The sequence below is a fragment of the Molothrus ater genome, chromosome 6 (assembly GCF_012460135.2).
Source record: "Molothrus ater isolate BHLD 08-10-18 breed brown headed cowbird chromosome 6, BPBGC_Mater_1.1, whole genome shotgun sequence".
NCBI classification, from domain to species: domain Eukaryota; kingdom Metazoa; phylum Chordata; class Aves; order Passeriformes; family Icteridae; genus Molothrus; species Molothrus ater.
Genome location: NC_050483.2, coordinates 60,929,693 through 60,952,368, shown reverse-complemented (window position 1 = coordinate 60,952,368; position 22,676 = coordinate 60,929,693). Strand labels below are relative to the sequence as shown.

Sequence of the window (22,676 nt, the reverse complement as noted above, 5' to 3'; positions counted from 1 at the left end):
GTCCTTTCCAACCCAAACCAGCCTGGGGTTCTGTGATTCTGTAACACTTCTGGGGAACAAATGCTGTTTGTCCAAATATTTATTCAGAGTTTCAGGAATTCTCATCCCACCTGTCCCAACAGGCCCAGACCAGAGCAGTCCTGTCGAGTGAGGGAAAGCTGTGAGGTGTGAGGAGCACAGATAAGATGATTGAGGAAGACAAGCTTGGTCATGTGTCCCCCTCCTGAAGTGATTTCTGTGACACAGAGTGATATCCTGCCCAATTCAGCTGAGAATTAACAAATTCCAGTCAAACTCTTCTCTGAGTCAGGAGAAATACACAGATTTTACAGCATCTAAAAAAAACCCCACCACACCATTTTAATCATAAAAGGCACATTTATGAAATCATCAAAGTGAGGCTCATTTGGAAAATAAATTAATGCATTTTCACACTTTGTGAGCAACAAGATTGATGCCTGAAACCCTGGTATCACAATCTCTGAATTTATTTTTATAACAAAAGTGTAAAACTTTTATCTCTGAAAACGTTTCCATTTCACAGAATGCTACATCAAGGTTCATAATTTAAATTTCAAATAAACTTTACCCCCAAACAATCATCACCTGAGAGGAAAAAAGCAGTGCACAGGGAAATGCTGACTCAGGACTCCCCCTGCTCTCTGTCTGCTTTGCATTTTAATGCTCTTTATTCTGTTAATACATGTCAGGGCCACACCCCATGTGGGAGGAAGTGGCTTTTGCAATCCTTTTGTAGGATTTACTGTTGATAGGCAACACTTCTGGCAGGGAGGGAAAACAGGATTGTTCCACTGTGGGAAGTTTTACCGAGCCCTGTGGCACTGGAACACTTGGAACAGCTGAATCTCTGCCTGAAGTGACCAAAACTTTGCTCTGAAAGGGTTGGCATTTGAATTTCCAGCAGTCAATTTGCTGGTCAAGTAGATTTTACCAGGGGAAAAAATTATTATTATTATTATTATTATTATTATTATTATTATTATTGGCAGATTAAGCCTTTTTCCCCTCAAAAATGTCTCCAATCTGTACAGTAAACTCAGCCTCACAGCTGCCCTCCTGTGCTAACTCACTCCCATCAGAGGAGCTCAGGAAAGAACTTTTTAAGGAGAAATTCATGTCCAATTTTCTGGTGCAAGCTCCCCACAATTATCTGTGCTACCCAGCAGCTGTTATGAAACCCTCAATACTTTGTCCCTGAGGCCACAAAATTCTGCTCTGCAGCAATTCTGCAGGACACTCCCAGATCCTGAGCTCAGCGCTGAGTTTGCTTCACCTCTCCCTGCACACAGACTCCTCCAGGTGTATCTCTGGTAAGAACTGGGGATCAGTGGAGCTCAGAGGAGTCACCAGCCCTGTCTGAGCTCCCCCTGTGCTCAGGGAAAATGGGAAATCTCCCTGACTCATCCCTGCTTGGGCTCCAAGGGAAGCAACACCAGCCATGACTCAGGGCAGCTTTCTGGAGCTTCCCCCCCTCCACATTTCACATTTCCTGTTCCAAAGACCATTTTCCCTGGATTGCTCAAGTGGCTGGACAAAGATCAGCTCCTTTTGCATCATCAGCATTCAAAGGAAGAAACCCAAAGCCACTGATGAGGTTTCTGACCGGTGCTGATTTCCCAGCTGTAAATTAAATGAAAAGTAAGAGATTGTATCCATGTTTTGATTTCTCCTCTATAAAAAACACAGACAGTGATCAGACAGAGTATCTGAATTGCAGATCTAAATTGACTTGGCTTTGGTAATCCTCTTTAAGCCTATTTTTCTGTGAAATACTCTACATTCACGTCGAAGGCTCTGAATATTGTTCTCAATCTCTGCCAAAGCTTGAATTCCACATCAGCAGGGCTTATCCTCCTATTCCATTACCTCCACGTCATCCAGAGGGCTGCACATCCACGTGCAATGGAATCAGAGCCTCCCCACACCCGTGGCTCGTCACACCCCTCTGAGGAGGCAGCACTGTGAGCACAGCCACGGCAAATCCAGGTGGAAAATGCCCCAGACAGGGATCCCAGCCTGCTGTGCCTGTGCTGCAGACCCCGCCATGGCTGCTCCTGCTCCTTCCTCAGCAGGCCGAGGAGCCACAGAGCGGGCACAGACCCTGCCAAGGCTGCCTGGCACTGCCTGGTGGCTGTGTGTCCCTCAGGAGGAGTGCCAGGCTGCAGAGGGGCACAGGCAGGGCTCCTGCCGGGATTCCTGCCGGGATTCCTGCCGGGCTCAGAGCCGGAAGCGCCGCTGGGCCTCGTCGGCGATGGCGGCGGCGATGGCCAGGGAGGAGGTGGCGGCGGGGGAAGGAGCGTTCCTGACGTGCAGGATCCTGCTGCCCACGGCCCCCGAGCCCCCATCAAACACAAAGTCATCCACCAGATTGCCCTCACTGTCCAGGGCCTGGGCTCTCACTCCAGAGGGACCCCTGCAAAAACAAGGAGGAGCAGAAGGAAAATGTTCCTGAGTTAGGAAAGGAATTCCCGTGAGGAGGGGTCCAGGGAGACAGGGAGGAGGGCAGGGAGTGGAGACAAAGCGTTTTTTGGGGGAGGTTTAACACTCCAGAGGCAGAGTGGGGGCATCTGACAGTCACGGGATCATTGAGGTGCCCAAACTGTGAGCTCAAAGCCCACCCAGTGCCAGCCCTGCCATGGCAGGGACACCTCCCACTGTCCCAGGGTGCCCCAGTGTCCAGCCTGGCCTTGGGCACTGCCAGGGATCCAGGGGCAGCCACAGCTGCTCTGGCAATCCCAGCCCAGCCAGGAATTCCCAATTCCCAATCTCCCATCCAACCCTGCCCTCTGGCAGTTTGAGGCCATTGCCCCTTGTCCTGCCCCTCCCTCTCCATCTTTCTGTGGGCTCTCCTCAAGTACTGCAAGGCCACAGTGAGGTCACCCCAAAGCTTCTCTTCTCCAGCCTGAACAATCCCAAAATTCTCAGCCTTTCCTCCCAGCAGAGCTGCTCCAGATCATCCTGATGCCTCCTCTGGACTGAGGAGCTCCCTGTGCTGGGACCTCCAAGCTTCTGTATCATATTTTGGTGGAGGAAGGGACTAAACCCCTGCCATGTTTTCTCATGTTCAAATAGGAGATTTCCCAAGAGAAGAAGTTTCCTTTACCTGAGAACATCGTTGGTGGTGACCTCAGGGATGAACCTCTGCAGCTGCCTGACCTGGGCACTGAGGGAGAAGGCTCTGTACAGCTCCCCCAGGCCGTAGGACACGTTCCTCAGCACCAGCTTCCACAGCCCACTGTGGACAAAAGGGGAGAAACAACTGCACTGGGGCAAAGCCTGCCTCCAATGCACCAGCTGCAGCAAATGCAACTGCAGGGCATGAGATGCCATTCCCAAAATCAGGAACCACATCATGCTCTGTGTTTGAGAAATACATGTTTGGCCTTCTCTGCCCCAACAAACCTTGCTCACGGAGCTGTGGCGGTGAATTAATTCTGAGTTCCAGTCCTGGAGGTGTTCCAGGACTTGATGAGCTTGGAGCAACCTGGGCAGGGACACCTCCCCCTGTCCCAATGTGCAGCCTGGCCTTGGGCACTGCCAGGGATCCAGGGGCAGCCACAGCTGCTCTGGCAATTCCAGCCCAGCCAGGAATTCCCAATTCCCAATCTCCCACCCATCCCTGCCCTCTGGCACTGGGAGCCATTCCCTGGCTCCTGTCCCTCCATCCCTTGTCCCCAGTCCCTGTGCAGCTCTCCTGGAGCCCCTTCAGGCCCTGCCAGGGGCTCTGAGCTCTCCCTGGAGCCTTCTCCTCTCCAGGGGAACATTCCCAGCTCTCTCTCCCAGCCCTCCTCTGCTCCCAGCACCCTCTGCAGGTATTTAATGATGCTGTCTAAGTTGATTAAGTTATCACAGTGCAAACCAAGCCTGGAATGGCTCCAGCAGCACCTTCCAGGGAGCAGCCACATTCCCAGACTGGCTGAGACATGTCCTGGCACAAAATTCAAATATGAGACCACACAAAGTCAAATGTCTTGGGGAAGTCCACCCTTATCAGCACAAACACCCCAAAAAGGTGGGAAAAGCAGGGTTTGGGGCAGGAAGAGGCTCCCATGGCTCACATCTCAACAAGAGCAGCCACAAGCACAAGGCATCATTACCTGTAGGTGACAGCATCTAAAAAGTCTCCAGGGCTGAAGTCCAGGAGTTTGTAGCCCTCTCTCTTAAAGGCCAGCACTGCATTAGGGCCAAGCCAGACACTGCCATCCATCCTGGGAGTGAAATGGAACCCCAGGAATGGGAAACGAGGGTTGGGGACCTGAAATGGGACACAGGAGTGAGCAGAGCTCTTTCCAACAGCAAGTTTGTCATTTTATTTCCCACCACAGCAACAAAACTCTGAGCCACAGAACCTCAGAACTGGCTCTGAGCTGGTTTTGTTGCTTGTTAATTGTGCAGATGTGGCATGTCATTAATTGAAACACTGGAGAACACAGCAGGGCCAGGTAAAGCTGAATTTTAGGAAAAAGGAAAACAAATAACAGGGGAAAAAAAAGTCCACATGATTTCTCAGGATATAAATCAACAACACCCTGATGTTATTCACCAGGAGCAATCACACTGCAATAAAATAGAATAGAAAACATTAGGAAACCCTTACTGTGTGTACAAACCAGCCTGAACTTAGCAGCTTAATGCTAATAATATTGCTAATAATGCTAATAATAATAAATCTGCATGTTCTTTTTTTGTTCCACTTCCTCCCTCCCATCCCAAGACAGGGTCCTGAACCATTCCCAGGTGAGATCAGACAAACAGCATGGCCAGCATTCTCAAAGATCCAGTGCTTAGCAGGCAAAGTTAATCTCACATTCAGAAAATCAGGATTTAAATGGACAGAATTAGCTAAAATGCTGCCCTAGGAATTCTCTCCACTTGCTCTGTAATTCATTTTCTGTCTGAGATTGCTGCTCTTCATCCCATCATTTGTCTATATTAGATGGTAGAAAGGCTGTTCCCTTTTCTCCCACATTTGTTTTTAATGACAAAATCAGTGAATTCAAAAATAAAGTTGAGAGGAGAATACCTAAATCTGAGTGTTGGGTATTAGCAGAAAAGATTAAACCCTTTATCAATAATTCATCCCAGAATCCCTGAGGTTGGAAAAGACCTCCAGTGTCATCTGTGAATCTCCTGAGGGTACATTCAACACCTTTGTCCAGATTATCCATAAAGAGATTAAACAGGACTGTTGTCACTATTAAATAATAAATAATAATTACTGTCATCTCTCCCTGACTTCTGAATCCTGTCTATAGGAGATACAGAAATAATTTAGAGTTTTCTGGACATGAGGCAATGTGACACTCCATCTTTTCTCTATTAAGTATAAAAACCCCAAAAATAAAACCATAAACAAAACAACCGGCAATAACTTCCCACATGGTACTTCCCACATGTTTTCCTCAATTAAGAAAAAAAAAAAATTAACAAAAAAATTAACAAAAAATTAACAAAAAAAATTGAACAAAACCCAACTGTCCTGTCCCAAACCAACCCAATCTCCACCCACGTGTGTGCGTCACCGCCTGACAAAAACAACCACGGAATTTTTCCTTTCTCTTGCATTTTTAGCAGCTCTTGGGGCACCCAAAGCAGGGGGCACTCACTGGATAAATATTTCCTTTCACCAAGTAAGACTTTTCTGGCTTGAGCAGCAGATAATCCCCTCGGAAAGGGACAATCCTGGGCTGGGGGCTGCAGCCGCTGATGCGGGCCAGGCGGTCGGAGTGGAGCCCTGCGCAGGTCACAATGTGCCCACAGGACACCTCCTGCCCCTGTTTGGGGACACCAAACACCAACAGAATTCAACTGAGACAAGAAAGAAACGATCACATTAAAGAAATAAAATGTATCTAGCTTTTGTTAAAAAAAAACCCACATCAAAATTCTATTTATTGGCTAAGAAAAACAACCCAGGAAAACCCACAGGCATTTATTTAAATCAATAAAATTTATTTGACTTATTGAAAAAATTTATTTAACTTATTGAAAAAAAATCAAAATTCTATTCTATTTATCTGCTAAGACAAACACTGAGAACAACCCCACAGGCCTTTATTTAAATCAATAAAATTTAACTTATTAAAAAAAAATATTTAACTTATTAAAAAAATTTATTAACTTATTAAAAAAAATCAAAATTCTATTCTATTTATCTGCTAAAACAAACACCGAGAACAACCCCACAGACATTTATTTAAATCAATAAAATTTATTTAACTTATTAAAAAAACCCCAAAATTCTATTTATCTGCTAAAAAAAAAAAAACCCAGGAAAATGACAGGCATTTAGTTAAATAAATAGAATTTATTTAACTTATATATAAATAATTTATTTAACTTATTTTAAAAAATATTTAACTTATTAAAAAAAAAAAACAAAACACATCAAAATTCTATTTATTGCTAAAAAAAACCCCAGAAAAACCCCAAAGCCATTTATTTAAATAAATAAAATTTATTTAACTTATAGAAAAAAAAAAAGAAAAAACACATCAACATTCTATGTGTCTGCAAAAAAAACCAACTAGGAGAACCCCACAGGCATTTATTTAAATAAATAAAATTTATTTAACTTATTTTAAAAAAATAATAATATATAAAAAATAATGAATAAATAAATAAATAAAATAATTATGTTTATCTGCTAAAATAAATACCCGGAAAAAACCCACATGCATTTATTTAAATAAATAAAATTTATTTAACTTATATAAAAAATTTATTTAACTTATGAAAAAAACCAAACAAAATACATCAAAATTCTATTTATCTGCTAAAAAAACCACCCAGAAAAATCCCACAGACTTTTATTTAAATAAATAAAATGTATTTAATTTATAAAAAAAATATAACTTATAAATAAAAAATTATTTAACTTATTAGAAAAAAAAAAAAACAAAACACACCAACCTTCTATTTATTGCTAAAAAAAAACACCCAGAAAAACCCCCAAAGGCATTTAAATAAATAAAATTTATTAACTTATTAAAAAACAACCAACAAAACACATAAAATTCTATATAACTGCTAAAAAAACCACCCAGAAAAACCCACAGGCACTTATTTAAATGAATAAAGTTTATTTAACTTATTAAAAAATATTTACTTAACTTACAAAAAAAACTGAAAACACATCAACATTCTATTTACCTGCTAAAAAAACCCACCCAGAAAACCCCCACAGGCATTTATTTAAATCAATAACATTATTTAACTTATTTAAATAAAAAATTAACATATTTAAATAAGGATGTTCACTGATTGGACCCCACAGGGTGGGAGCAGCTGCACAAATTGACAGCACCCAGGTGTGGAGACCTGCTAAATATTAAACACCTTTACCATCGAAATAAAGAAATAAATACATAAAAATCAAAAATTTATCCATAAATCAATTAAGTATAAAACTTACCCATAAATCAATTAATCAATACATAAAAATCAATTCACTCATTTAAAATGGGCAATCCATCACCCACTTCAACCAGGGCAGCTGCTCTCCCACAGCTGCTGCCCAAAAGCTGATCCCTGCCCCCAGAAAAACCCCAAATGCTTTTATTTCTTTAAATAGATAAATATTTAATTTATTATAAATACATTATAATTATATTCATTATATAACATAATATATATTATTATATAGTGTACATATTATTATATATAATATATGATATGATTATAATATTACATATTATAAATAAAAATAAATATTTAATTTATTATAAATATATTATAATTATATAAATGAAATATTATATATATTATATATAATATATATTATATTATATATAATATAATTACAATATTATATATTATAATTATATTAATGATATAATATAATATAAATTATTGTCTAGAATATATTATTATATATTATATATAATATTATATATTATAAATAAAATAAATATTTAATTTAATAAATTCATTGAAAGAAATAAAATTTATTTCACTTATTAAAAAAAAAATGAACTTATTAAATAAGTGAAATAATGATGTTCATTGATTTGAGCCCACAGGGTGGGAGCAGGTGCACAAATTGACAGCTCACAGGTGTGGACAGCTGCTAAATTAATGAACCACCTTTACCATCGAAATAAAGAAATACATAAAAATCAAAAACTAGTATCTGTTTATTTACCAGGAGCAATTACACTGCAATAAAATAGAATAGAAAATTTAAATAAATAAAATAGAATATTATATATATTCTATTCTATTATATTATTATATAATAATATATATTATATTATATTATATTATATTATATTATATTATATTATATTATATTATATTATATTATATTATATTATATTATATTATATTATATTACTAATATATATTATATATTATATAATATTATATACTATTATTATATATAATAATATATTATATAATAAATAATACAACATATTATATTATAATATACTATATATTATTATATAATATTATATATAATATTATATTATTATATATAATATGTATAATATATAATATATATAATATATATTATATATATAATATAATATAATATAATATTATATTATATATTAAATAAATAAATAAAATAGAATAGAAAATTCTTAGCTTAGTATCTGCTCTTAAATACGAATTTCTTTTTCAAGTGAAAAAGAATTCACAAAAAGAAAAAAAAACCCACTATTTGGTGAAAAAAAATCTTAACAAATTAACAAATTTTGGAAGCTACTTTTTAATGAAATAGCAAAAGAATAGGCCAAAAAAAAGCAGCAGAACTAAATTTAACAGTGACCAGAGGGGTTGTGAAGTTGTTTTGTTGCAGATATTCCCTCCTGAAGGTGAAGGGGTGCAGGCACAGCCCCTGACTGCAGGAACAGCAGCTGCCATGCGCCTGCTCCACTGCTCTGATGAGAAAATGAAAATAAAATGATGCTAAAAGCCTCCTTATCATTTTCTGGATGCCAGAGCCCAAAAGCAAACATGAAAATGGGTGTTTGTCACCAGATGAACAAGTCATAAAGGAGTTCTTGGAAGCACAAGCATCAGATTGTGCAAACAAAGCAGGTAAGGGATGGTAAATGTCAGGGAGCAGAAAGTTATCACTTAGTATTTTACATAATCACCACCATCATCATTATTATTATTTACTTATTTGAACACCCTCATTGTTAAGAACTGATTGCAGTTGTTTTATCAAACTGGTCATGGTGCTGAACAGCAGATTTTTAATATTTTGGTTTTGGAAATTATTCATTCACAAGAAAAAAAAAAATCTGAAGAAAAGGAGAAGCAGCTTCCTGGAAGGAATGCAAACTTCTCTTTCAGCCTTACCTTTTTGCTCCTAACAATGACTGGGTATTTCAGCCCTGAAATGGAATTAGACAAGAGAAGGAATTACTGGAACAAGCACCAGAGAACTGACAGAACAGGAAGGAATTTTCCTCTGGAATATCTCCCAAGCTATGTAAGAACTACTCTTGTCATAATGAATGTGGTTGGACGTGACTGGATTTATTAATTAATAGGGGTTTTATTCTTCCCTCTGTGTGCCAGCACACATCCAACCTGCCTTCAGGATAAGGAACATCACTATCACGAGAATAAACATGCAAGATTCAGATAAATCTGATTTTAAGAGAGAACAACTTGATTTCTCTATTTTACTCTCACTTGTTTCAGCTGAAGGCTGACCTGCCTGCAAAAACCCCCAAGTGAGTTTGCTGAATACTCTCACTAAAATAATTTTGCCTTTTTTCTCATCCCTAGGGGATAGAAAACTTCAGAGTTGTTTAAAAAAATGTGTTTTGAACAAAATCTTTGTAGTAAATGGAGGGCAAAAAAACAAAACAAAAAAAAACAGCCTTACCATCTTCACTTTCTGCAGAACTTTCTTTGGCCATCTCCATGTCTGTGACCTCAAAATCAGTCAGGATTGTCCCCCCTGCTTCCTGGAAGTCTCTGGCATAGGACTGGGCCACTTGTTTGTAATCCACAATGCCAGTGTAGGGAGAGTCCAGGGCCATCAGTCCCTGGCAGGGTTTGACACAGAGGAAGGTGAGAGCTGGAATATTTCATCTGGAATACCTGCACTGCCATGGGAAGGGAGGGCTGTGTGCTGGTGTTTGCAGCGCTCCCAGGGTGAGGGAACAGAGCAGAATCTGAACTCCATCTTTCAGAAGGCTGATTTATTATTTTATGAGATATATTCTACTAACAGAAAATAATGCATTAAAAATATACTAAAAGAATAGAGAAAGGATTTTATCAGAAGACAAGGAAAGAAAGGAATGGAATAATAATAAAATCCTGTGACTCTCAGAGAGTCTGAACCAGCTGGGCTGTGATTGGCCATTAATTAAAAACAACCACATGAGCCCAATCCCAGATGCCCCTGTTGCATTCCATAGCACAAATAACCATTGTTTGCATTTTGTTCCTGAGGCCTCTCAGCTTCTCAGGAGAACAGATCCTAGCAAAAGGATTTTCCATAAAATGTGTCTGAGACAGTGCTGCTCTCTCCCCTTGTGCTCAGCTGGATCTGGAACACTCCAAGGATGTTTTAGGGAGCAGATCCAAAATGTTTACAGGGAAAATGAAAATATTATTTTCCAGAAAATTTCTCTCTGGATCTACAATCACTCCTGAGTGTCACAGCTGCACCAGAGCAAGCTGCCAGATGAAACAGCACAGGGAATTCACACCCAGCTTTTCCTTTCTAACAAAGACAGACTAATCAATAACAATTCTGTGCTCCACAAACTCCACACATTCCTCCTGCTGTGAAAATAAACAGGCTGAGAAGTGCTACACAACAACCTCACTGAAATGGGCTTGATCCAAAACCACTTTTATGGATGGGAAGGAATTTTCAGGCTCTTCTGAACTTGAAGCTCAAGGCCAGAAAAGTATTTGTTAAATTTTGTTAAATTAAATTTTAGAAATTGTTAAAATTTGCTAAATTTGTTAAATTAAAATATGTTTTCACTTGAGAAACAGCTCTTACAAGGTAAATAGAAGTATGGCAACCCCTTACCCTGCAGAAGGGCTCCTTCTCCTGGATTTCCTTGGCTCCAATGAGTTTCAGCCCTGGGACATTGTTCTGCAGGCCCCTCTCATACAGAGCTTTGAGCCTTGGGATTTCATCCTGTTCCACAGCCACAATCAGCTTTGGGAAAGGAAAAAAAGGCACAGCAGTGAGCAAAACAGAGCAGGGCAGGTTTGGCATCAAGCACAAGCAGCAGGGAATGAGTGAACAAGGAATCCAGGGGGTGAAGAATGGTTGGTGCCATTAATTGCACAGAATTCTGTTGCTGAGGAAGCACTAATATATCACAGAGAATGAAAAAATAAATGCTAAACTGTAGTTTGAGTTACAATCAATTGACAATATTTGTCAGAAGCAGCCTGAGACTACAAGTCTGCATGTGAGAGAAGAGAATTTGAATTTCAAGAACCACTGGGATGCTTTCAGAGGTAAAACTGAACTCAACCCAAGATGTACCAACCTCCAAGAGCCTCATAAGAGAGTGAGGACATGTTCTGACATGGCCTGAGTGGAATTGTACCAGTTTCATTTAACCAAGGAGGCTGTTCACAGCTATCTCAGGAGATGAATGCAGACAGAATCACCTGTGCCAGCTTTGCACAGCCCATGATCCTCCCAGGTGTGAGGCTCTCCAAGCCTGGGGCTGCTCCAGGGAAAGCTGGTGAAGTTTCACCATGACCCTCCCTGGAATGAACTGCCAGGGAGTGCCATGGAATCATGGAATTGTTCAGGTTGGAAAAGCTCTCTGAGAGTCCAACTGATCCCTCAGCACTGCCAGGGCCACCCCTGACCCGTGTCCCCAAGTGCCACATCCACAGGGATTTAAAATCCTTCCAGGGACGGGGACTCCCCCACTGCCCTGGGCAGCTGTGCCAGGGCTGGACAAACCTTTCAGGAAGGAATTTCCCCAACACCAAACCTAAACCTGCCCTGGCCCAGCCTGAGGCCGTTCCCTCTGCTCCTGTCCCTGTTCCCTGGAGCAGAGCCCGACCCCCCCGGCTGTGCCCTCCTGGCAGGAGCTGTGCAGAGCCACAAGGGCCCCTGAGCCTCCTTTGCTCCAGGCTGAGCCCCTGCCCGGCTCCTCAGGGATTCTGCAGCCCCTGCCCAGCTCCCTCAGGGATTCTGCAGCCCCTGCCCAGCTCCCTCAGCCTCTCCTGGTGCTCCAGCCCCATTCCCTTCCCTGGCCATGCTCCAGCCCCTCCTGTGGCTTTGCTGGGAGGGGCCCAGAGCTGTCCCAGCACTGGAGGTGGCCCAGCAGTGCCAGCACAGGGGACAAGCCCTGTCCTGCTCCTGCTGCCACCCTGCAAAAATATAAACCATGACCATAAATCATCAACCAATCACCCACCAAATTTTACGTTCTTGTAGCTTATAAACAGCATGACACTGAAGATGTCCAGATGGCTGCCATACACACCCAAGGCCAAAAGACTCAGTGCTAACCTCACTGTTAGTTTCTGCTAGGTATATACATGCAAGTATCCACGCTCCAGTGGAGATGCCCTGCACATCTTGGTACAAAACACACAAATTCAGCTGCCCCAGGCTCCAGCTGAGCCCCTGAGGACAGCTCTGAGCAGGCTGTCCCCTCAGGTGTGCTGCTGCACAGACCCACAGTGCCACCCTGTGCCCAGCCTGGCAGCACAGGGAGCACACACCAGACACAGCTCCAAGAAAAACCCTGGAATTCCAATTTACCCCTCAGGGCCAAAACCTTGGGGTCAGGACAGAGAGTCCTGTGGAAACAGCAGCTCAGTGCCCAGTGAGAGTGGAAAACCTGACCTGAGTGTTAGAACAGCTGGGAAATGGACACAGAACTGTGTTTCACTGAGCCTGACCACACCTGGCATGCTCTGCCCAGCCCTGGTGCTCACCTTGCACACACTGAATTAAAAATGGTTCAGAGCATGAAGGCAGCGTGGGGAGATGATGAAAAACCTTCTCTCAAACTGAAAGGGATGATGTGGGGGCAGGAGGGGATTATGGACATTATACACATTTCTGTATAAAATTATCTGCAGCTTGTGGAGAAAACCCACAAGCAGGCCTGTGCCATACGTGGTACCACACACCACATTCAGAACAGCCTCAGTTTCCAAGGGTGAAGCAGGGAACCCCAGGATTCCTGTACCTTCCCACACTGCTTGTAGGGAATGCCCTTCTGGTCACAGTATTTGTAGCACAGGGCTGCCCCCTGCACACACAGCTTGGCCTTCAGGGAGCCAGGGGTGTAGTAAATCCCACTGTGGATCACACCACTGTTGTGGCCACTCTGGTGATGGGCTGAAGAGAAAGAAAAACACATGGTTAGAACTCAGTTGTTCCCACTTCATCACTTCTGCTGTCAGAAATACCAGTTCACTGAGGTCCTGCCTTAAATCAGCATTATGAGGCATGATGAGGTGAGAGAACAGCACAATTAATTCCTCCCCTGGCCTCAAAAGGTCACAGAAACACTGACACAGCCAGCCCTGGTTAATGATAATCCATCACAGCCTGCATTGTGTTGGACCAACAGGAAAAAACCTGAAAACCACCATTTTTTCCTTCAAGAACAAACCAATCAATCAAAACAGGCTAAAATTCAATTTTAAAATCCAATTTTTACAATGAAATGCATCTCCTAGGGCCTCATCCAACATAGGATCTGTCCAATCCACAATTCCTTTGGACATGCTGGCAGGCCTGGGAGGATAATTTTGATTATTTGTGAACTGGATTAGGTTGCTATTTCCTCTTTGCAAATAGATAAAATAGAGGTGAAAAACAGCACAAACATTTTTACTGAAGTGATTTGGTCAGGTTCTTCTCCCTCTTTAAGGTGTGGATGCCCAAAGGTCACTCCTGCTTGGCACTCACACAGCTGTGTGTCTTGGGGATAAAAAGTCATTTTGTGTCATTCATGGAACATCTCAAAAGCAATTTATAGCCAGGCTGGTGGAGCTATTTCAGACAAGATTTTGGGCTCACAGGTCCTGTTTGGAGTTAATCACTGATGTCTACCCCTTGGGATTCTCCATGCAGAACCTGCCTGTGCCCTCCCACAAGCTGCACCATTCCTTATCCTGGTTATTCCCCTCCTTGTCCTCTCTCCTGCCATTCCCCTGCTGCTGCAGCCCCAGCAGCCACAGGGCAGCTTGCACAGGAGTTTTTAACTCAAAATTCCCAATCTGCAGCCCCAGCAGAGAGGCACAGACTGATGAAACTCTGCTGAAGGACAACCCTTGGGAGAAGGGTGGAAGAAATCCCTGTTAGGGGAGAGCCTTGGCACTGACATGCAGTCTCAAGCTGCACCAAGGGAAATACAGGTTGGATAGCAGGAAGAAGTTTTTTACAGAAAGGGTGATAAAGTTCTGGAATGTTCTGCCCGGGGAGGTGGTGGAGTCCCCATCCCTGGGTGTGTTTAACAAAGCCTGGATGTGGCACTGGGGGCCAGGGCTGAGTTGAGCTGTTGGGGCTGGGTTGGACTCTGTGATCCTGAAGATCCTTTCCAACCCAGTGATTCTGTGAGAGCCATCACAGAGTCCCAGGATGGTTTGGGAAGGAAGGGACTTTAGAGATCACCTCGTTCCATGCCTGCCAGGCTCAGGGACACCTTCCACTGTCCCAGGCTGCTCCAAGCCATGTCCTGGAAATAAGAAATCCATCACCCTCTTCAACAACGAGGGCAGCTGCTCTCCCACAGCTACTGCTCCCTGCACACAGATATCCATGGGATGCTGAGGTTCTGGCAGTGTCCTGGGGCACAGCCTCCCCTGGGTCCCTGTCCCACTCTGTAACCTGTGGAATTTGCAGGCAATCCCAACAAGGGAAGAGAGGAGAATCTCGACTCCATGTTTCAGAAGGCTGATTTATGATTTTATGATATATGTTATATGAAAAGAAAATTATATACTAAAACTATACTAAAAGAAAAAGCAAGGAATAGAAAGGAATGATCATAAAATCTTGTGACTGACCAGAGAGTCCAAGGCAGCTGAGTGTGATTGGCCATTAATTAGAAACAACCACATGAGACCAATCCCAGATGCCCCTGTTGCATCCCACAGCAGCAGATAACCATTGGTTACATTTCGTTCCTGAGGCCTCTCAGCTTCTCAGGAGAACAGATCCTAGCGAAAGGATTTTTCCTCAGGTGTGTCCGTGACACGTACCTGGCTCCTGCTCCTTCTCCAGCACGGCCATGGCCAGCGAGGGGCGGCGCTGCAGGAGCTCCCGGGCCGTGGCCAAGCCCACGATCCCCGCGCCCACCACGGCCACGTCGAACGAGCTGCAGGCACAGGGACAAGGGACGCTGTGAAAAATGCGCATTTTGTGATTGGATTTTCGCAAATATTCAAATGAATATTATATGGTTTGTGTTAGAAAGTGATGCTGTGTTAATTCTCTTAAATATGGTGTTAAATATAGTTTTAGGTTATAACAAAATGTTAAAATAGAAACTATGCTATGCAAGATATTTTTCTAAAGAAAGGACTGGCAGTGAGACAGCAGCCACAGGACACCTGAATCTTTCAGAGAAAGAGAATTCATTGCTCCATTATCAGGAGAAATGAACTTCTTCCCACCTCACTTGGCAGGATTCAGAGGAAGAAGCTGACACTGCCCAGACAGAATCCTGTGTTTGAATGGAATTTCTGCATCATGGATGAGCTGTATGAATATGCAACAGGCTGTTGCTTTTAAGGGTTAATCCTCTGGTAACGTGGGGCCTTTTTCAGGCTTATTTTGCCCAGAAAAGGTACCCGGACTGTCTGTAACTCTTTGTTTCATATTGTCCTAATCCAATTGTCCAAATTATTATTACTCTAATTATATTATTATTTTTATAACCATTTTATTACTATTAAACTTTTAAAATTCTAGAAACAAGTGATTGGCGTTTTTCACAAATAACAATAGGGGAAAAGGGTGGGGATAGGGGAAGGGCATGTCAGGAATAGAGGGGAAAGGATAGGAAAAGGGGAAAGGAAGGGAAAGTGGATATAAAGAAGGTGATATAAGGGAAGGAGATCTAAGGAATAAAGAGGACATAGGGGAGAAGAAAATGGGATAGAGGAAAGGGGATAGAGGTGATTAATAATGTAAAGGGGGAAAGTATAGGGATGGCAGATAAAGGATATAGGGGAAGTGGCTATAGAGAATATAGGGGATATAGGAGAGAGGAAAAGGGGATAGGGAAAGGTGACATAGCAAACATAGAGGATACAGGAGAGAGGGACAGGGGATGGGGGAAATGATAAGGACAGTGTGAAAAATGCCAATTGCTTGATTTTAAAATTTTAAAAGTTTAAGAGTAATAAAATGGTTATAAAAATAGTAATATAATTAGAGTAATAATAATTTGGACAATTTGGATTAGGACAATATTAGACAATAGAAACAAAGAGTTATGGACACTCCAGGTACCTTTTCTGGGCAAAGTAAGCCCGAAAAAGGCCCCACATTAACAGAGGATTAACCCTTAAAAGCAACAGCCTGTTGCATATTCATACAGCTCATCCATGATGCAGAAATTCCGTTCAAACACAGGATTCTGTCTGGGCAGTGTCAGCTTCTTCCTGTGAATCCTGACGGTGTCTCCAATCCTGAGCAGGCAGAAGAAGTTCATTTCTCCTGATAATGGAGCAATAAATTCTCTTTCTCTGAAAGATTCAGGTGTCCTGTGGCTGCTGTCTCACTGCGAATCCTTTCTTTAGAAAAAGTATCCTACATAGCATAGTTTCTATTTTAACATTTTGTTATAACCTAAAACTATATTTAACACACTACTTAAGAGACTTAAAACAGCATCACTTTCTAACATAACACATATAATATTCATTTGAATATTTGCGAAAAGCCAATCATAAAATACACATTTTTCACAGAAAGTCACAGGGGAAGTGGATAAGTAAAGGCAAGAGGACAGGGGAAGGGGTGAGGGGACGGGGGGCAGGGACGAGGTGACGGTGCCGAGGGCAGGGGGACAGGCAGGCTGTGGAAGGTGCCGCTGGGTGCCGGGCCCGCCCCGCTGCCCCCGGGCCCGCCCCGCTGCCCCCGGGCCCGCCCCGCTGCCCCCGGGCCCGCCCCGCTGCCCCCGGGCCCGCCCCGCTGCCCCCGGGCCCGCCCCGCTGCCCCCGGGCCCGCCCCGCTGCCCCCGGGCCCGCCCCGCTGCCCCCGGGCCCGCCCCGCTGCCCCCGGCCTCACCTGCGCCGCCGGCTCTGGAGCCGCCACAGCGCCGGGGCCCCGCCCGGGCCCGCGCGGCCCCTCAGCGCCGCCGCCATCTTGGGGGCGGAGGGAGCGCCGGGGCCGCGGCCGCGCCTCCTCCTCCTCTTCTGCTCCTCCTCTTCTGCTCCTCCTGCTGCCCCTGCTCCTGCTCCTCCTCTTGCTGCCCCTGCCCTCCTGCTCCGCTCCGCTCAGCCGGGCAAGGTTCGGCCGCTCGGCGCCGGGGCCAGCCCGGGGGCGGTGCCGGCCCCCCCTGCAGCCGTGGGCCCCGCCGGGCTCACAGCCCCGCTCAGGCCGTGAGGGCGGCGCGGCCTCCCCCTGCTGCTGCTGGCGCTGCAAATAACACCCAATAACACCTCCCTTTCCCCTCTCCCGGCTGCAAGAAGGTGATGATGGCCTTGGGGACGCTCTTGAGGAAGCCGCCGCTGCCGCCGGGCAGTTGTAGAGCCTTCTGGGGATGGCTGAATGCCGTGTTCAACAAGTAAGAGTGAGTCGCTGGTTAATAATTAACTTGCAGATCCCTCAAATTCTCTGCGCGGTTTGTGAAGCGGAACAATCAAGTCCCTACGCTGCAGAAAACGTTTTCTGTCATTAATGCTCCTCTTTCCCCCCGGACTGCATGCTGGGTTGTTGGCATGGGGTCATTCCGTGTCTGCTTCCCCTTCCAAAGCCGTGACCTTCCAGAGCAAGGTGTGGGCTCTGCCCCTGCCCTGGCCACATGGATCCCATCCCTAAATCCTGCTCTTCTTTGACCCCAAAACTCACCTTAACCAGTAGCACAGTTTTCTTTCCTTACAGACATGGAAGGAAACTGAGTTAAGCCCAGTTATATTTGTATTCTTTTTCTAAAGAGCATCTGCCACTTAAGTTAAAAAACCTCACACCAGATCAATGTGAAAAGCGCCAATCACTTGCTTTTTTAAGTTTTAAAAGTTTAGTAGTAATAAAATGGTTATAAAAATAGTAATACAATTAGAGTAATAATGATGTGGACAATTTGGATTAGGACAATATGAGACAATAGAGACAAAGAGCTACGGACACTCCAGGTACCTTTTCTGGGCAAAGTAAGCCCGAAAAAGGCCCCACGTTACCAGAGGATTAACCCTTAAAAACAACAGCCTGTTGCATATTCATACAGCTCATCCATGATGCAGAAATTCCATTCCAACACAGGATTCTGTCTGGGCAGTGTCAGCTTCTTCCTCTGAACCCTAACAGGGCCTTTGAGGCAGAAGAAGTTCATTTCTTCTGATAAGAGGGCAATAAATTCTTTTTCTCTGAGAGATTCAGGTGTCCTGTGGCTGCTGTCTCACTGTGAGTCCTTTCTTTAAAGAAAAGTATCCTACATAGCATAGTTTCTATTTTAACATATTTTATAACCTAAAACTGTATTTAACACACTACTTAAGAGAATTAACACAGCATCACTTTCTAACATAACACATACAATATTCATTTGAATATTTGCGAAAAGCCAATCATAAAATACACATTTTTCACATTAAGCGCTGCACAATCCAGAAATCACCCATTCTTAAACCCCTTCTAGTAAATCCCACCCTCGCTTCTCTGACACACAGCCACAGATTCGCTGTGGAGCGTTTCGATTATCGCCGGGGTAATCGAGCCCCGCTGCGGGCGGGCTGTGGCTGCTCTCTGTGTCCCGCAGGGTGGATCACGAGCGCATCCGAGCCGTGGGTCCGGACCGCGCGGCCTCCGAGTGGCTGCTGCGCTGCGGGGCCCTGGTCCGGTACCAGGGCTCGCCCAAGTGGCAGCAGGACTACAACGCCCTGCCCACGGGGCCCCTGGGCAGGTACAAGATCGAGGCCATCAACGCCACCGACTCCTGCATCATGTACAGAGGATTTGACTACCTGGGTAACGTACACGGGGGAAAACGCCACGCGCTTGGTTTTGGAATCTTAAAAGTTTAAGGGTAATAAAATGGTTATAAGGATAGTGATGTAATTAGAGTAATAATGATTTGGACAGTTTGGATTAGGACAATATGAGACAATAGAAACAAAGAGTTATGGACACTCCAGGTGCCTTTTCTGGGCAAAGTAAGCCCGAAAAAGGCCCCACGTTACCAGAGGATTAACCCTTAAAAACAACAGCCTGTTGCATATTCATACAGCTCATCCATGATGCAGAAATTCCATTCAAACACAGGATTCTGGCTGGGCAGTGTCAGCTGCTTCCTCTGAGTCCTGACAGCATCCTCAGAGCTGAGCAGGCAGAAGAAGTTCATTTCTCCTGATAATGGAGCAATGAATTCTCTTTCTCTGAAAGATTCAGGTGTCCTGTGGCTGCTGTCTCACTGCAAGTCCTTTCTTTAAAAAAAGGATCCTACATAGCATAGTTTCTATTTTAACATTTTGTTATAACCTAAAACTATATTTAACACACTACTTAAGAGAATTAACACAGCATCACTTTCTAACACAACACATACAATATTCATTTGAATATTTGCAAAAAGCCAATCATAAAATACACATTTTTCACAGTACACACAGTGATTGTTTTAATGACTTTCATTTGAATCTTATCAAAATATGAATAATGGTGTCATTTTCTCATTCCTTAGCAAGATACTCATAAATAATTTGTGGGTTTTCCCCCCCTTTATAAATATTTATCAGTCCCCAGGGTTTTGCTGGAGGTGTGGTATGAAGTGGAAAGACTTTGGGAATTTCAGCTTTTACCTGAAGTGGCCATAGCACTAAGGAAGTGCCACAAATTTTGATGAGTTTGTAGCAAAAAGCTCTATAAATATTATTTTTCTTCTGCACCAAGGGATGATTTTGGTGCCTCTGAAGTTGTAATTCTGCTCATTATCCAGGCATTTATGATGTCTTCAAAGACAAATAAAAAAGACAAAAACCAAGTGTTTCAGGTGGTCTTTAAATAACAGAGACCAAAAAGGGAACAGGCTGATTTATTTTTTCATAGCGAGGGACCCTGAATTCCTGGCATTAGCACTTTCTTATGTCAGTCATTGTTTATTACCCAAATTGTGTAGGTTTTTTGTTACTTGCCCATTTCAAAGCTCTTGAATTCTTACTGAAACAATTCAAACCCCAAGGTTTTCCTAAATCTGAAGAGCCACAAAAGGACTTTGGAGATTCACTGTGTGTTACAGCCCCACTGTATAAAGGAATGTGTGGCTGGGTGGTTTTAGGGGCAGTTGTTAAATTGAGAATTTAACAACCAGCACAGGCTTGTTAGCGTTCAGGAACACAAAACCAGGGAAGGATTCTATGCAGGGCCTTTGCTGGAGAGCTCTGGGTGTCAGGGGTACAGACCCAGAGCTGACTCTGACACGGGTTCAGGATGAACCCATAATGTTTTTATACCCTTATTGTTATATAACTGCATATTAATTATTAAATTTATATTGTTCTATTGCATACATTGATTTCACCCAAGCATGGATTTTGTAGTTGTCATCAAACCCCCCAATTGTTTTTTATTATTCTTGTTAGGATTAAACAGTAATTACATCCAATTACCAAGCCATCATTGCATCTAACAATCCTGTCATTTATCATGGTCATTCAGCGATTATCCAGGTGCAGCCTAACATTTTCCCAGGGCCTACCAGGCCTAGCCTTCCTTTTTAACTCCCCTGAATATTCCACGATTTTAGAAACCTTTTATCCCTATAGTATCAGGCTGGAGCTGGAGCTGTGGAGCAAACCCTCCCTTGTGCCCCTGCAGATGGCCTGGAGCACGTCACAGACATCAGGCTGGAGAAGTGCATGTACATCCAGGACCAGTGTCTGCAGAGGCTCAGCGACACCAGCAACCTCCAGAGGAGTCTGCAGCAGCTGAGGATCATCTCCTGTGGCAACGTCACTGACAAAGGCATCCTGGCACTCCACAAGCTGGCGTACGTGGGGCACCGAGGGCTCCCACAGCTCCCTGCTCAGGGCTCTGTGGCATTGGCATTGGGGCTGGGGTGGCCTTGAGGATAGGTAATTAATGATCAGCAGGTAATTAATGATCAGCTTGGCTGCTGTTCTGAGCCCTGTCGTGCAGCAGCTCTGTTTGACACAGTTTGTGTCCTGCAGCTTTCAGTGCTTCTCCAGCTCACAGCTTCCTGTCACGCCACCCTCCTGGGCCTCAGGGTCTGGGACAGGCCTGGGTGCTCAGGAATGGGGTGCACTTGGGTACTGCAGCTAAAAACCCCAAACACCCACTTCAGAAACAAACTTCCAGTAGAACCAGTTAAAATACCAAAAATTCCAGTCACCATTTAAAATACTCAAAACTGCAGTAGAATAATTTCTCCAATTTCTCTGTCAGCAATTCAACAGTAGTTGCTCATTTTCTTTTTGAATATTTACAGGAACCTGGAATATTTGTATCTGAGTGACCTTCCTGGGATCAGAGAGAAAGAAAGAACCTTCCGTGTCCTTCAGCAGGCACTGCCCAAGCTGGAGCTGGAGCTGGATTTGGAATAAACACAGCAGCACATAACTGAGATGTGATTTCCTAGGATTTGTCTTATGTTGCATCAATGAAGTTGTAGACACCACTGTGCTTCCAGTAAAGCCCAGCTCTCCCAGTCCAGCCTCAAAGGTGGATGTGACCTTTTAAGAAATCATGCAATTAATTTTTATTAAGCTTAAACTCAGTGGTGGATCAACAGCAGACAGGGCAGGCCTCTGCACGTAGGCATCTGGTTCCTGTTTTTCTAGGGAGCTCTGAATAGCTCAGAAGTTCTCAGTGTTGTATTGCACAGAAGCAGAGTGGCAGTGGGGGGAGTGTTGGGGTGTGTGTGGTCAGTGCCTGGTGTTGGTGCTGTTCCCTCTGGAGAATCTCACCCAGTAGGTGGGTGCTGATTAATAAAGGAGGTTCTGGGTCTTTTTTGTGTCCTTCACACTCGGAGTTTGTCTGGTTCCATGATCTGCAGGCAGGCAGGGTCACCCCTCAGGAGCACTGAGCTCTGTGCAGGAGCAGCAGCTCTTGGACACAGCCCTGAGTACGTTTTTGTGTGTGCTGATGGACTGCAGCAGTTCTGTGCAGCTCTGGAGTTCCATCCTCATCCCTCCTCATAAGTAAAAGTCAGTGAGAATTGTTGAGGTTGGAAAAGTCCTCTGAGACCATGGCAGTCCAAGTGTTCCCCCAGCGCTGCCAAGGCCATCACTGACCTGTGTCCCCACGGGCCACATCCATGTGGCTTTTAAATCCCTCCAGGAATGGCGAGTCCCCCACTGCCCTGAGAGCTGTGCCAGGGCTGGACAAACCTTTCTGGAAGGAATTCTCAATATCAGAGCTAAACCTTCATGGCCCAGCCTGAGGCCGTTCCCTCTGCTCCTGTCCCTGTTCCCTGGAGCAGAGCCCGACCCCCCCGGCTGTGCCCTCCTGGCAGGAGCTGTGCAGAGCCACAAGGGCCCCTGAGCCTCCTTTG

The 22,676-nt window shown here is 43.9% G+C and overlaps 2 protein-coding genes across 2 annotated transcripts; one reads left to right on the top strand and one right to left on the bottom strand.

Moving 5' to 3' along the window:
* Positions 1 to 358: 358 nt before the first annotated feature.
* L2HGDH (L-2-hydroxyglutarate dehydrogenase) lies at positions 359 to 17,322 on the bottom strand. Its single transcript, XM_036384068.2, has 10 exons — positions 17,237 to 17,322; positions 15,202 to 15,317; positions 13,179 to 13,330; positions 11,036 to 11,167; positions 9,869 to 10,031; positions 9,334 to 9,368; positions 5,628 to 5,795; positions 4,119 to 4,276; positions 3,125 to 3,256; positions 359 to 2,434 (listed from the first exon to the last, which is right to left on the bottom strand). The coding sequence occupies exons 1-10, from the start codon at positions 17,311 to 17,313 to the stop codon at positions 2,239 to 2,241; spliced, it is 1,329 nt and encodes a 442-aa protein (XP_036239961.1). The 5' UTR covers positions 17,314 to 17,322; the 3' UTR covers positions 359 to 2,238.
* On the top strand, positions 17,322 to 22,145 carry DMAC2L (distal membrane arm assembly component 2 like). Its single transcript, XM_036384069.2, has 4 exons — positions 17,322 to 17,735; positions 18,927 to 19,135; positions 20,981 to 21,152; positions 21,612 to 22,145. The coding sequence occupies exons 1-4, from the start codon at positions 17,644 to 17,646 to the stop codon at positions 21,724 to 21,726; spliced, it is 588 nt and encodes a 195-aa protein (XP_036239962.1). The 5' UTR covers positions 17,322 to 17,643; the 3' UTR covers positions 21,727 to 22,145.
* Positions 22,146 to 22,676: the final 531 nt, after the last annotated feature.

Coding starts and splice junctions, on each gene's coding strand:
- DMAC2L (XM_036384069.2), top strand. CDS start 17,644: ATGATGGCCTTGGGGACGCTCTTGAGGAAGCCGCCGCTGCCGCCGGGC. Junction 17,736..18,926: donor CTGAATGCCGTGTTCAACAA/GTAAGAGTGAGT, acceptor TGTGTCCCGCAG/GGTGGATCACGAGCGCATCC. Junction 21,153..21,611: donor CTGGCACTCCACAAGCTGGC/GTACGTGGGGCA, acceptor GAATATTTACAG/GAACCTGGAATATTTGTATC.
- L2HGDH (XM_036384068.2), bottom strand. CDS start 17,313: ATGGCGGCGGCGCTGAGGGGCCGCGCGGGCCCGGGCGGGGCCCCGGCG. Junction 11,168..13,178: donor CCTACAAGCAGTGTGGGAAG/GTACAGGAATCC, acceptor CCTTTCCCAAAG/CTGATTGTGGCTGTGGAACA. Junction 5,796..9,333: donor TCATTGTTAGGAGCAAAAAG/GTAAGGCTGAAA, acceptor GTCCCCAAACAG/GGGCAGGAGGTGTCCTGTGG.